The following is a 13,219-nucleotide window of genomic DNA, read 5'->3' on the forward strand; positions in this document are numbered from 1 at the left end:
TCATTATTGTCATACACTAGCGTGTTTTGTTCATATACCGACGAATTATGAACAAAAAATTACAAAACCAAACCCGATTAAAATCAAAATTTGACGCAGGAAAATCAGTTACTTGTTATTGCCAAAAGGAATCCCGAGGTTAGCGAAAAAGCTACAGATACTCCATGTTACAGCGAGAAATGTCATGTATGTGCTTTCTTTCCCTGTTTCTAGTTCATGTCAGTGATCTGACTTCATTGACTATGACGTAACAAGGCACTTACCATGATTGGTTAGAAAGCCAAAAACGTAACAATGCGTGTGATGTCATTAGTGTCTCAATCTTGTGCTGACCACGTTTTACAGTTTCTTTCTGTGCTGTAAGCAGCAGTTTCAGTTGTCGCAGTTCATAGTTGATCCAATTTAGTTTTGGAAATGTTTTGTTCTAACATTAGTGTTTTATGTGTAGCTATAAAAACATGAAAGTTAAAGTAATTGTAATGCTGAAACGTCTTAGTTCGTCAAAGTGCCTGTAATTCAGTCCTGGACTCCTAACAAGTTGGTACGTAATTGAATGTGTAAATTGTGTTAGTTAAATGTCGTGATAATATTTGTGTATGAGTTAAGAGGTGTTGACTTTCTTAATGTAACATATTTCTTTATGTAAGTTTATCGGCCATAAGTGAAGAGGAATTTGTAACCGAAAAGGCAGGCAGTGTTGCGTTCAAAACAAATTAGGAAACCCCCTAGTGCGGCGGTCGGTGCAGATCCAGGCTGCACAGATTTTGAGTAAATTACGGCCGCTACACTCCATGTATCTCTCTCCCTTCCCACAAATATTCATCTGTGTTTGTTCTTCCTATTCGCGTAGTATGCAAAAATACATCCCGATGCAGACAGAAATCGCAAAAGACCCCTTAATGCAATGTATTCCCACACTCCAAGCGTTCGCCGTATCTCTTCCATCATTACCCACGGAATGTTGCAATCAGTAAATAAGTGCAGTTGGTGGTTACTGTTTTGCTGCTGAAATCATCTTGCAGAAGAAATGTCGAGACAACGGCGCAGAGTTACACTGGAAAACCGACTGGCACAAAAACGTAAACAAAAAATAGTTTCAACAACTCTCGGTCCACTGCTTATAGATTGTAAAATGATAATTAATAAAACAAAAAAACTGAAGACTGTTGGGAAATCAAAACATGTTTATTGAACCTTGACCAAAAGTGTGTTATAAAACTTTAACTCCCTTTAATTTTCAAGAAACAAACAGTACATTTCACCACCTTTTGAACCAACAAACTATTGACCCAGAAAAGAAAATTGTGAAGCCAGGCAACACTCATACTGGTATTTTTGTGCAACAGGCGAAACATTAGCGAATTTTAGAACAATTTCTTACGTTTTAACGACCTTCTGTGAATAAGATCTCGTTTATTTTGAAAACCATTTTGCTTCACAAATGCTCTCGCTACCTCGGTTGTATAATAACTAAATCCCTGCTCAGCAAAACCACACGCCGTGCTGTAAAATCACTAGAACCGTACATTGCAAACAGCTACTTTTATATTTGAAACCTAGGTCTTGGTTGATAATTAGGACATAGTTTCTAAAAACATAAATGCTTTTAGGAAACGAATAAATGAATTGACATAAATCTGTATTAGGGTTTTCTTTTTGTTAAAGCAACTCAGAGCGGTAAAGATAATCCATTTCTCTGCAATGCCCAGAATCTTTACAGGAAAATTGAGTGTCTACGAGCACAGAGAGCTCTTACGCTATCAATGGGTGAAGCAGTTTTTAAATTACAGCATAATTGTAATCCGCAATTAAAACAATGTTTTGTCAAATATTAACATCTCTATATAATCGTTAAAAATCATTTCAACTTAGATAGTGTTAACATTTTTCGTGATGTTGAAAGCGTGGAAATGTATAAACAGTGACACTAAAGAGCTGTGATTTGCTTTTCCTCATGTTTGGAATCAGTCTTTAGAGTTGCAAGCGTAGAGTTGTCGTTTGTACACGTTATGTTTTCCAAGTCTTGCTTTTCCGTCTCTGTCAACTTTTCTTCCTTATATTTGTCGTAGGGCACCCCGCACCATAGAAATCGTCTTACTTTTTCCGGGAGCCACTTGAAAATCCAATGATCGAAAAACGGCATCGTAACTCCAGGAGGTAACTCACTTGGTTTCTGATAGCCTGAATATATTTGTTTGTAAATATGTCTTTTAACAAGCACGATGCGCAGAGTCAGGTTACTACCCCTTGGCAGTGTTGTTTGTCTGTGTTTGTTTTGATGCGTTATATTCAGTGTTTCAAAAAAACTTTGCATCACTCGCCTGTTAAAAACGTGACAATGTGTCCGACGATGAGTGCGACAACAAACCCGAAAACTCCGTAATAGAGATAAGAGATTGAATACATTTCAGCTATCGGAGGTCTAACTGCTTCTGTGGTAGTCTGATCGCCTGGAAGTTTATGCAAACAAGTTAGTTTCTGTATAAGCTGCAGACAGATGGCCACTGTTTCGACCTAAAAGGTCTCAGTGCAGCTGCACTGTGGCCATCTGTCTGCAGCTTATACACAATTCATATTATTGGCTCCACATTGCTTATCATATGATTATTGTGACAGTGGCCATCTGTCTGCAGCTTATACACAAGTTAATTTCTGTCACTATTGTTCTTCTCCTTGTGAAAACGACTGTTATTTGGGGTGGAATGTAATTTCGGGGACCGAAATAACTGGTCTTGCGTAATTTGGTGACCCCAGTGTAAAAAGGAACTCAGAAACTTTTAAATATTTATTCATGGGCTCCGGCAATAGAACTGCACCGAACCTTTCACTCACTTGTAGTGAAGGGATAGGTTGTGACGTCAGTTATGTTTGGAAACACGCAGTCGACTGTGGTGCGATCCAATGCACGTCGATATTTGTTGGGCGTGGGATAAATCGTGCTTCCCACGTAACACCACACCGATATTCCAAGACCACTCACTACCCCAGAAAGAGCACCCTGAATAAATAGTGCTCATCATTCACTATTTCACATATTTTCTACACACAGAAATCATGCATTGTTTCGTAGCTTATGGAAGAATCGCCTGTAGACCTTAGTTTTAGTCCGCTGACTTATCGATCATTAATTTACAGCAGGATCACAGCGTAGTGAAGCTGGGACAAAAGTAACTTTACTTGACAAGCTGGACGAGATACCAAAAATTGCTGGAAGCGTGATAATCTCATTAATCTTTATACCATTAGAAAATATGTTTCAAAAGTTCTTGTAGCCGCCATATTAGTTTTCAAAAGCAGAAAAGTAGAAACAGTAATTGAAGTACATGCGTTATACACTTTCACCAACCCAGGAATTGCACCAGGGAAATGCCCAGCCCATTGTAAAGAGCGCCACCATGGGTCCAGATACCATCCCGTTGATACTGATGGCTGCAGACAACACCGGCCCCAGGTTGGGTCCAAGAACAGCGAAAATAAGACAACAAGCGCCGTAGAAGACAACCAGGACCTGAGGTTTTTGTGTGTTATTGTATATTTGAGGAAGTATCCAAGTAATGTTTACCTTTGATACCAAAAGGGCTTGAGTTTGAGTCAATTTCTTCAGTGGTTTGATGTAATCTTCCAGAGTAACTGCTGCCATCGCATTTATGCCGGACGAGACTGTGCTGCAAAAGTAGAAATTAACACAGCAGCGACTCAGTTTACAAACTTTTAAGGAATCAATGTTTTATTGATATACTACATAGCAACTATAGAGCTGTAGTCTCACCTCAGAGAGCCTCGAAGACGCTGCACAAGAAAACACCAGGCAGACCAGGGAAAGCATAGAGAATATCCATAACAAAATAAGGCATGAGTTGATCTGTGGCCGAAACCCAACAGCATCGTATGGATCGCAATCGGCGTAATACGCGAACATCGTCAAACCGGCAAGGCCAGCCAGTACCATGATTATCGTGATGCCAAATGCGTTCAAATACGCCGACCTTCGGCAAAACATAAAGTGAAATACGCGGGACTAATGATGTTGCATTATTGTCTTACAGTTTGGCATGAACCAAGCTCTTGCATGACAGATATCTTTGTACTATTGTGTGTGTAGTGCAGTAACTTCCCACAGCATTGATTGACCCCCCGACGATCAATGACCAAAAAGTGTGCCGATATCGTGGGTCACCTTCGAAGCTGCCATGAGACTATAGTTGTTATAATCGTTACTAATTTACCTCACAAACAGAATTGAAGTACCATAATGATAAATAATACTTTTACTAAAGTCAGAGGGATCATATTGTTCAGAAATGTATGGCGTTACCCGTGAAGTGGAATGTTTCACTAATAGTGCAACGCGCGTATATTACCATGGGAATGTAGTGAAGTTTCCGACGGTAGAAATTATTGTCTACTGAACATTTTTAATTGTGGATGGAGACAAATTGCCGAAACATTTTAAGCCAAAAAATGTGTGGTCATAACCCACGATTTGTATGTTGTACACCAATATTACAACGGTTGGAAGAACTCACTGCACAAAATCGATGCGCCCTCGAGATTCTGCGATGCTCCACACGTTTCCCATTCCTCCCAACAAAGTACAACCTTGAATTATTGCAGCCACAAACCCGACAGTCATCAAACTACATTGGAATACATCTGTCCATATGACTGCTTTGAGACCTCCTAGCGCTGTGTAAAATGTACACACAAGGGCAGTAACTAAAATAGATGTCCAAACGTCCAGTCCGGTCACTGCAAAAGATTTGCTCATGTTATAATTGTTACTAACTATCAATACCAACTGTCAATACTAACTATCAATACCAACTGTCAATACCAACTATCAATACCAACTATCAGTAACAACTATACCAACTATCAATAACAACTATCAATAACAACTATCAATACCAACTATCAGTAACAACTATCAATAACAACTATCAATAACAACTATCAATACCGACTATCAATACCAACTATCAATACCAATTATCAATACCGGCTACGTTATGATGTATATCAACTATCAATGCCTACTACGTTTAGGATATATACCAACTATCAATACCAATTACGTAATGATATATAGCAACACAACTATTATTACCAACGAGATTTGATCGTCTGACTCGGTGAAATAAATTTACAACATTACTTTTCTTGATAATTTACTTTACCCGCGTTCAGGGCCAATGCTGGAGCGTAGATGACGATTCCAATGTAGAGTATTTGGTTGATTATGTAAACGGTCGTAGCCAGCAAACGGACGTACTTGTTGAAGCGAAGTTCCAGATACTACACATAAATGTGTTTTTCAAAATGCCAAAAGCAGCTTTTACGAGCAGGTGCAACTGCAAACGTTCTGTTGCTCAAACAACCTGCGCGACCTCATATTATATTTACACGATGTGTAACCACCAGCAAATGCTTGTTTACTTTTGGTTAGCCAACCTGTTTTCCACTCACATTACATGACTTTGCCGTGGTAAATGGGTATAATACAAATACCTGGATACAGTTTATATAAACTACAATATACATTTATATTGCACAAAGTACCTCGTAGGTGCTGGTGATACCGTGCCGATAGTACAGGGGAATGTATATTTCAGCTGCGACTGTGGCCATTATGAAGTAGCTGACACAGTACCAAATGTACATCGTTCCGTATATGTAGAATTCTGATGGACTTCCGATGACTGCATCAAGCAAAGCAAAGTAATGTCAAATTTCCATGTTTGCAACTCTACTAAAGTGAGCACTACAACCTACTAGTTATTGCAGACAAGAAGCCTGAAGTTAGGGAAAATGCGACGGGGACGGCGTGCATTTGCCTTCCACCCAGCAAATATTCATCTGTGGTATTTCTCTTTTTAACCTTAGACAGGACAGCAAAGAAGATTCCAATGCAAGCTGATATAAGGAAGAGACATCCGAAAACGACGTAATCCCAAACACCGAACGTACGTTGGATCTCCTCCATTCTTGTACCTTTTTACACCTACTTTAGTAACACCACCTACTTCGTTATAATCTGAACTATTGGTAATTCATTGTGGGTCTTTCAAACTGTATGCACTCAACCACAACCATAAAGCACGTTTTTAGCATTAAGCGTGAGCGCAAGAGAAAGGCGTTTTGTTATTTTACGTCTGTTCGGCAAACACCTGACACCAATTGGTTGCAGCATCCTGCTTACACATTTGTATAGAATCGATGTTTACGGCTTCTTGTGGAGCTTATAAGGGTGCGAAATGATTGCAACAGGGACATCGGTAAATAATACAAAGTCAAAAAGATGCAAAGAAACGAGTAAACATGACTTTCAAACTTGCTCTTAATTCACAATTTCGTTGCTTCCTCTGAACAGCATGCCAACAAAGTCATTGCATAGGTTCAGGTGTTGTTGTTTGAGGAAAATGAGCTGTTTTGGCGTTTAGCAAACACGTGACGTCAATACAAGTTTTAGTCACACAGTGATCTCTAATTGAGGGGCATTATTGACCCCTTACAAAATTTGCGGTATTCCATTGAAGCTGTTGCTTAAACGAATGTTGCGATTTAAAATATTTTTGGAAACATTTGATGCAAGTTCTTTGTAAAAAAAAAGTTTTTTTTTTTTTGACTTTATGCAAAATTCAACCAAACAAATTAAATTTCTGCATACATGTGTTTACATTATTGGGACACTTTGACAAAAATGTCAAATATGATCTGTGATATGAAATAATTCCACGAAACTGTACTCTTCTAATACAAACAAAATGCCTAATAAAAAGCTTTATATTTGTTCAAATGGTTTGGTATATGGTAATAAGCATAGACACAAAGTACATATCATTGTTACATATAAGTTAGGCACAAAATAATGCCAGTTGGCTAAATAATGCCCACAGATACAAGTAACATGTTTTAAAAAAGTGCCCACAAATTACCACAAAACCTCAAAGTTTCACTGCATACACAATGGACTTTCGGTCATTGCTACTTTCAACCAGTGCCAGCTCTAACAACATTACATTGTAACGCTGACAAACGCCCGTTACATCACAATGCATCCTGCCGATTTGTGTAGTATGTTATTCACATTCATGAAAGACTAAAGTAGAATTAAACGTCTAAAATATTATCCTGAAACTATAATGAAACTTGATTGAACTTTGTAGGAGTTAAAGTAATATTACAAATCCCACACTCAAAATACCCAACAAAAATGCACATTACAACAGAAATTACGCCAGCTATGTTTACAGTGGGTTTGCGTTGAATTACATTTCGACTATAAATAAAATTAGATTCAAAATCAAAAGGAAGTGACCACGATTTCATCAACAGAACTCTTTTCCTCTTTCTCAAACGCGTGATTTTCTTTTCCGTTTATTTTGACTTCTATCTCAATCTCATCTCCACACACTTCATCTTCTTTTTCTATTTCTTCCAATCTCTTTTCTTCCTTATATTTGTCGTAGGGCACCCCGCACCATAGAAATCGTCTTACTTTCTCCGGAAGCCACTTAAAGATCCAATGATCGAAAAACGGCATCGTAACTCCAGGAGGTAACTCACTTGGTTTCTGATAGCCTAAACAGCATACATTTCTTCCATTTATTGTTAAAGCGTGTCAGCATACACAGTAACTAAATTGCTGCCCGACTTTGTATAAGAGAACGACATCTTTACACATTCTGAAGTACTAACAAATACAATTTTACCGACTGCTTAATGCGTATTTAATATGTAATTAATGCGTTGAGTTTCAAGAAAGATCGCCTCGAAACCATGTGCTTATTAAAATATAGTATGATTAAACGTGGCACCAACCTGTTAAAAATGTGACAATGTGTCCGACAATGATAGCGACCACAAACCCGAAAACTCCATAATAGAGATAAGAGATTGAATACATTTCGGCTATCGGAGGTCGGTTGGCTTCTGTGCTTGTCTGCAATACGTCTAAAAACGCATATTTGGACTCAAATATGAAAAAACTTACTTTCTAAACAAATCAGGTTATTTTCGAATGAAAATATTCATGGCGTTGTAATCTTTGCTCGTATTGGTACAGAAAAGAAGCATAGCTACCTGTGGTTAACGTCATAGCTGTTGTACCAGTGGCATTTGGAAATACGCAGTCCTCTGTAGATGTATCCAGTACCCGCACATACTCATTAGGCGGAGGGTAGATGGTACTTCCCACGTAACACCACACGGAAAATCCTAAACCACTTGCTAGACCCGTTGCAGCTCCCTGTGCGTAACAGGTAATGGTTTACAGGTTTTGGCCAATTCAGTTACAAACAAGCAGTGATAATTCAAAAGATGAAAATAATTGCTCACCGAAGCCAACGAATTGACATTTATGATTATTCTAAGTACGATGGAATTAGATGAAAAATAAACACATATTTGTTTTCATGTATAAGCAATGGAGCCAATAATGTTTATTATGGTGATCTCACTATGCTTGTTTACATCTGACAACATACGCCACAATAAAACAAAAATTGTGAAAGAAGCCCATATTTAAAACAGTTTTAAAACTTACCCACGAGTTGCACCAGGGAAAAGCCCAACCCATAGTAAAGAGCGCCACCATGGGACCAGATATCATTCCATTAATACTGAGAGCGGCGTTCAAAATTCCGCCTAGGTTTCCACTTATGGCCGCCATCCCAATACAACACGCACCGTAAAACACGACCAAGAGCTGCAAAGTTTTGTACATGTCACAAAACATTGTGATAATTTTTAACAGGGAGTTTTCAAACCTTAGAGAGCCATACAGCTTGTGTTGCGGAAAGCTTTTTATGAGGTTTGATGAAGTCTTCTAGAGTCACAGTGGCCATTGCGTTGATACCCGAAGAAACCGTGCTAAAAAGAGCTTATGTGTGAACCAGTCTACAAAATGGAAGCAATACCTTCATTTAATTATTCTGTATCTATAGTAATGGTAATTTTGTATTGCAGTTGTCGAGTTTATAATGGTCGTTTTAATCCAGTGGAATGTGCTTCTCTTGACAGACAAACACTGACACATTTCACCGTCTTTTACCTGAGTGTTCCGCTGAATGCACTGCACAGATAAACACCGGGGAGGCCAGGAGATGAATAGAGAATATCCATTACAAAGTAAGGCATGAGTTGATCTGTGGCCGAAACCCAACCAGCGCTGTGCGGGTCGCAGTTCACGTAATAAGCAAACATCGTTAAACCGGCAAGGCCAGCCAGCACCATTATTGTAGTCATTCCAAAAGCGTTCATGTACACTGCTCTGTACAAAAAATGCGCATTGTTTTTGGATTTTGTATATAACCGCTGGAAATAAAATAACAGAATGTAAATTTTTTGAATTGTATTTAACCAGCGATTTTATAAGGAGGACAATAAGAGGATAACATATTACCTCACCAAAAAGCCCTGGTGCATCATTGCATGAGCTGTGAATAGCCCGTTGCCAAGTTTTTGTTGACCAAAAACTTATTAAAATTTCGGTTGAACGCCAGGCATTAAAATAGTAATTGTGATTAGAATACCAAGATGAACGACTGTTTATATTTTAATCGTTTTTTCAGAACTTACGGAATCACAACTTACGCTTTTGCGTGTTTCTCTGTCTTACAGCAGAGATATCTCTGTACCACAGTTTGTGTTGTACAATACGTTCCAGTCCAAAGCATTGTCCCTCCTACGATAATTGACCAAAACGTGTGGCGGATACGAGGGTCGCCTTCAAAACTGTTGAATAAATCAGTCTTTGACAGTGCCAAACCAAAAAAGTACAGTTCGTAATGACAAGGTCAGTGCACAGTTCTCCATACTATTTTCCTATGAACCAAATTGGAAAATAAATTTAAAGAAAAAATAACTTTGGACAGATTAATTACAGATACACATTGAGAACTGTTAGACAACCATTGTACTTTTGTTGCCCCTAAAGGTGTATCAAAGTTTGGGTAAATGACGCATCAATTTTTCGCCATTGAACTTTAGCAATTCATGTAGAGATGACGTCGTCAAATCCAGCCATACCTTGGGCACATTTTGCACACAATGCAATTGTTATTGCACCAATGTTTGATTCGTTCAAACAAGCTCAAACCTTTAAAACCAGGCTCTCACAAAGAGCCGTGCATTGCTGTGTTCACAATATGTTTACTTACGTGACACGCTATTGGTAAGGGAGGCACCAATATAAAATATGGGTGAGAGTAAAACTAGTCTCATTAATTCTTTTACGTTGCTGTAAAGTTATTTATAGTTTCAAATAAAATGATGAAATTGGTAATGAAATATTTGATTTGTCATGATTCAAAAAGTATTTCATTGAATAATTGCATGCAATATAGTAATCGGTATGTTTGCAAGACATTAACTACAACAAGTGCACTTTTACACTTTGTGAAGTAAATTGCGTCGATATATTGTTGTTTTCCTAAAATGGGGGTGATACCTTTTATATAGCCATGTAGTCCAATAATATAGGTCTGCCAGAGGCAATATCAACACTTACTGGACAAAGTCAATGCGCCCTCGAGATTCTGCGATGCTCCAAATATTCCCCATTCCTCCCAATAAAATGCTACCTTGAATAATTACTGCGATGAAACCGACTGCCATCACAATACACTGGAATACATCAGTCCATATAACAGCTTTCAAACCGCCAAGGGCAGTGTAGAAGGTGCAAACCACCCCTGTAACAGCTATGGAAGTCCACAGGTCCAGTCCGGTCACTACAAAACGGCATTTTTTTTATATTTAAACTTATTATTCTGTAGATTATTATATAATTAATCCATTGGGAACAAACCTTCATTGAGCGCCAGCGCTGGTGCGTAGATGACAATTCCCACGTATAGAACTTGGTTGATGATAAATATTGACGTGGCGAGCACTCGTACGTATTTGCTAAACCGCAGCTCCAAGTACTGTAAAGGTGACACAAAATGTTTTTTTCGTATTATTTACATCTCATGATTTCAAAACAGTTCCTGGTTAAGTCCTATGAAATGTTGGACAGTTGGGAGTAAAAAAAATGTTGAAAGTTTTGGATCCATTGAAACGGACAGAATGAAGTCCTATCATATCTGACCATATTCGTGTATGGCATCCAACCACGCAAAAATGAAAAGCAGTTTCAGCAGTTTCAGCACGCTAATTGTCTTCTGTTGTAACTTGCATAGTCCTGCTGACCTTCTACAAACCACAGTGGTTTAAATCTTTATACCCACCTCATATGTACTCGTGATGCCGTTGCGGTAAAACAGAGGAATAAAAATTTCTGCCGATACTATGGCAACGATGAAGTAGCTGAAGATGTAATAAGTGAACATCGTACCGTATATGTAGAATTCTGACGGAGTTCCAATAACTGTGAAAAAATAACTTTTAAGATTCTGAGAATCACATTTATTTCTTGTTCAAGTGCGCTGATATCACTGGGATATTTGTAAAGAGATTTCACCAACCCTCACTTCATTATGAGGAAAATTAACAAAACTAGTGGACAAAAACATGCAACCAACTTGTAATTGCTGACAAGAAGCCCGCTGTAAGGGAAAAGGCAACAGGAACTGCATGCATCTGTCTTCCTCCCATCAAGTAATCATCGCTATCGTTTTTCTTTTTCCTTGATACGAGTGCAAAGAAGATTCCGATGCAGGCTGATATAAGGAAGAGGCATCCGAAGACGACGTAATCCCAAACTCCGAATGATCGTTGGATCTCCTCCATGATCTTGATCTTATACTGTATTAAAAATCCTTTATATTATTTTATGTTATGTATGCTGTATAGCGTATTGTCTTACCTTTATTCTCCTGTTGGTGGCAATAAAATCATAAGTAGTACAAACACAACAGAAGATGAGTTTATACGACGATCCTGGTCCGACACGGCAGAAATGAGACTAAAAATTACCTAATTCCTTACAGTTAAAGAAAAGTTACTTTCTGCTAATGTGCAACGAAATTATCTGTGTTGATATGCTAGCTGTATTTGCCTGATTTATTCGTACGATTGCCTGTTAGCACAGCTGTCTGCTTGGGTATTGCTTAGGTAGCGAGACATAACACAACCACTGGCACAGTGTTTACCTTGTTATGGCGTTTCTTTATGTCGCCTTTGCTTCACCTAAATCATTGCCAAACTTTTTATTGCGTTGTAGGACATGACTAACGGCACTTGAGAACATCTCCCTGGCCGTTTACTTTGTATTCTGTTTCAGACATATTTGCTGAAGATCCGTTGCAAACATGGTGACAGTGTTTGCCTGCTTGTGCACAGCAACGAAAAGAGCACTTCGACCATTTACCAAATCCCGCCCTTATGTCAATGTTGTCACGGCATTAACGCACACAGGCAGCCGCACCCCCCAACCCGGGCCCAATCGTGTTGTTTCAAAGTTTCTCATTAACTCTGTGCAGTTGAAAAGCGCATTATGGTGGATGTGCAATTTGTTAAACGTTGCCTTTCATTATTTCCGTGGTCACAATTCGTCAGGTTTGTTTCTTGAAAACATATCTGTCCATTCCCAATCCATACTCTACCCACATTTTTCATGTAGTCTGCCGGGTTTTTGCTTTCTTGCATCACTTGGTATATTTAGCCCTAATATCAAAATATTAAGTAGTCTTGGATGAGTTAATGATGATACCCTTAAGGAGCCCCCAACAACTATCGTCTGTTCGATTCACATATACGTCCTTCGTTGATATGTTTACCTCTAACCAAACATTCTTGGCGGCCGTTTAAAAGCGGTGTGGTAGTCAGCCAGGTTTAGTAACTCAGGTCTTTGAGACAGCTGAATCAGAACTTGACACAAAATTTTACTCCTTTTTGTAAAAACATTCTGTCACCACGATCTTGAATTACTCTCGTAACTCGATAGAACGCCAGAAGGCCATTGTAAAAGCCTAAAACTAGAGTAAACCTGCACCATATCACCACATGACAACAACGTCGGGTTAACAACCAGTAACGATAGCTTAACGACCTGCCTATACCGTTGTGTCACAGCGTGGACAGAACCCGAGCATCCTCGTATGAAATCAATACAAGAAATTGAGTTAAACAGATGCTCAACGGTGTAACTTTTTTTCTCCTTTTCCGGTAAAGCTGTCTATCGGATACGCAAACAATTCTAATGTACACACCAGCAGTCGGTTTGCTTGTCCTTGCTTGGTCTGCTTCACATCGTTTATTGAGCTCAAGCGTGAAA

At 38.7% G+C, this 13,219-nt stretch overlaps 1 protein-coding gene and 1 pseudogene across 1 annotated transcript; both read right to left on the reverse strand.

Moving 5' to 3' along the window:
- Window positions 1-1,927: 1,927 nt before the first annotated feature.
- Window positions 1,928-5,983, reverse strand: LOC145912108 (sodium-coupled monocarboxylate transporter 1-like; annotated as a pseudogene).
- A 1,320-nt stretch (window positions 5,984-7,303) lies between these two features.
- LOC145912109 (sodium-coupled monocarboxylate transporter 1-like) lies at window positions 7,304-11,944 on the reverse strand. The gene is made up of 12 exons (XM_082999526.1): window positions 11,810-11,944; window positions 11,526-11,748; window positions 11,232-11,371; window positions 10,811-10,928; window positions 10,511-10,733; window positions 9,595-9,735; window positions 9,053-9,271; window positions 8,769-8,871; window positions 8,546-8,707; window positions 8,083-8,248; window positions 7,822-7,953; window positions 7,304-7,581 (listed from the first exon to the last, which is right to left on the reverse strand). The coding sequence occupies exons 2-12, from the start codon at window positions 11,731-11,733 to the stop codon at window positions 7,304-7,306; spliced, it is 1,890 nt and encodes a 629-aa protein (XP_082855652.1). The 5' UTR covers window positions 11,734-11,748; window positions 11,810-11,944.
- Window positions 11,945-13,219: the final 1,275 nt, after the last annotated feature.

This window comes from Ascidia mentula, chromosome 8, assembly GCF_947561715.1.
Source record: "Ascidia mentula chromosome 8, kaAscMent1.1, whole genome shotgun sequence".
In the NCBI taxonomy this organism is placed as follows: Eukaryota; Metazoa; Chordata; class Ascidiacea; order Phlebobranchia; family Ascidiidae; genus Ascidia; species Ascidia mentula.

Bases quoted from the DNA above. Each gene is read 5' to 3' on its own strand.
- LOC145912109 (XM_082999526.1), bottom strand. From the start codon at position 11,733: ATGGAGGAGATCCAACGATCATTCGGAGTTTGGGATTACGTCGTCTTC. The intron at 11,372-11,525 runs GTTGGTTGCATG...ATTTTTTCACAG, and splicing joins CTTCTTGTCAGCAATTACAA to TTATTGGAACTCCGTCAGAA. The intron at 10,929-11,231 runs GTGGGTATAAAG...TCACCTTTACAG, and splicing joins GCATCACGAGTACATATGAG to TACTTGGAGCTGCGGTTTAG.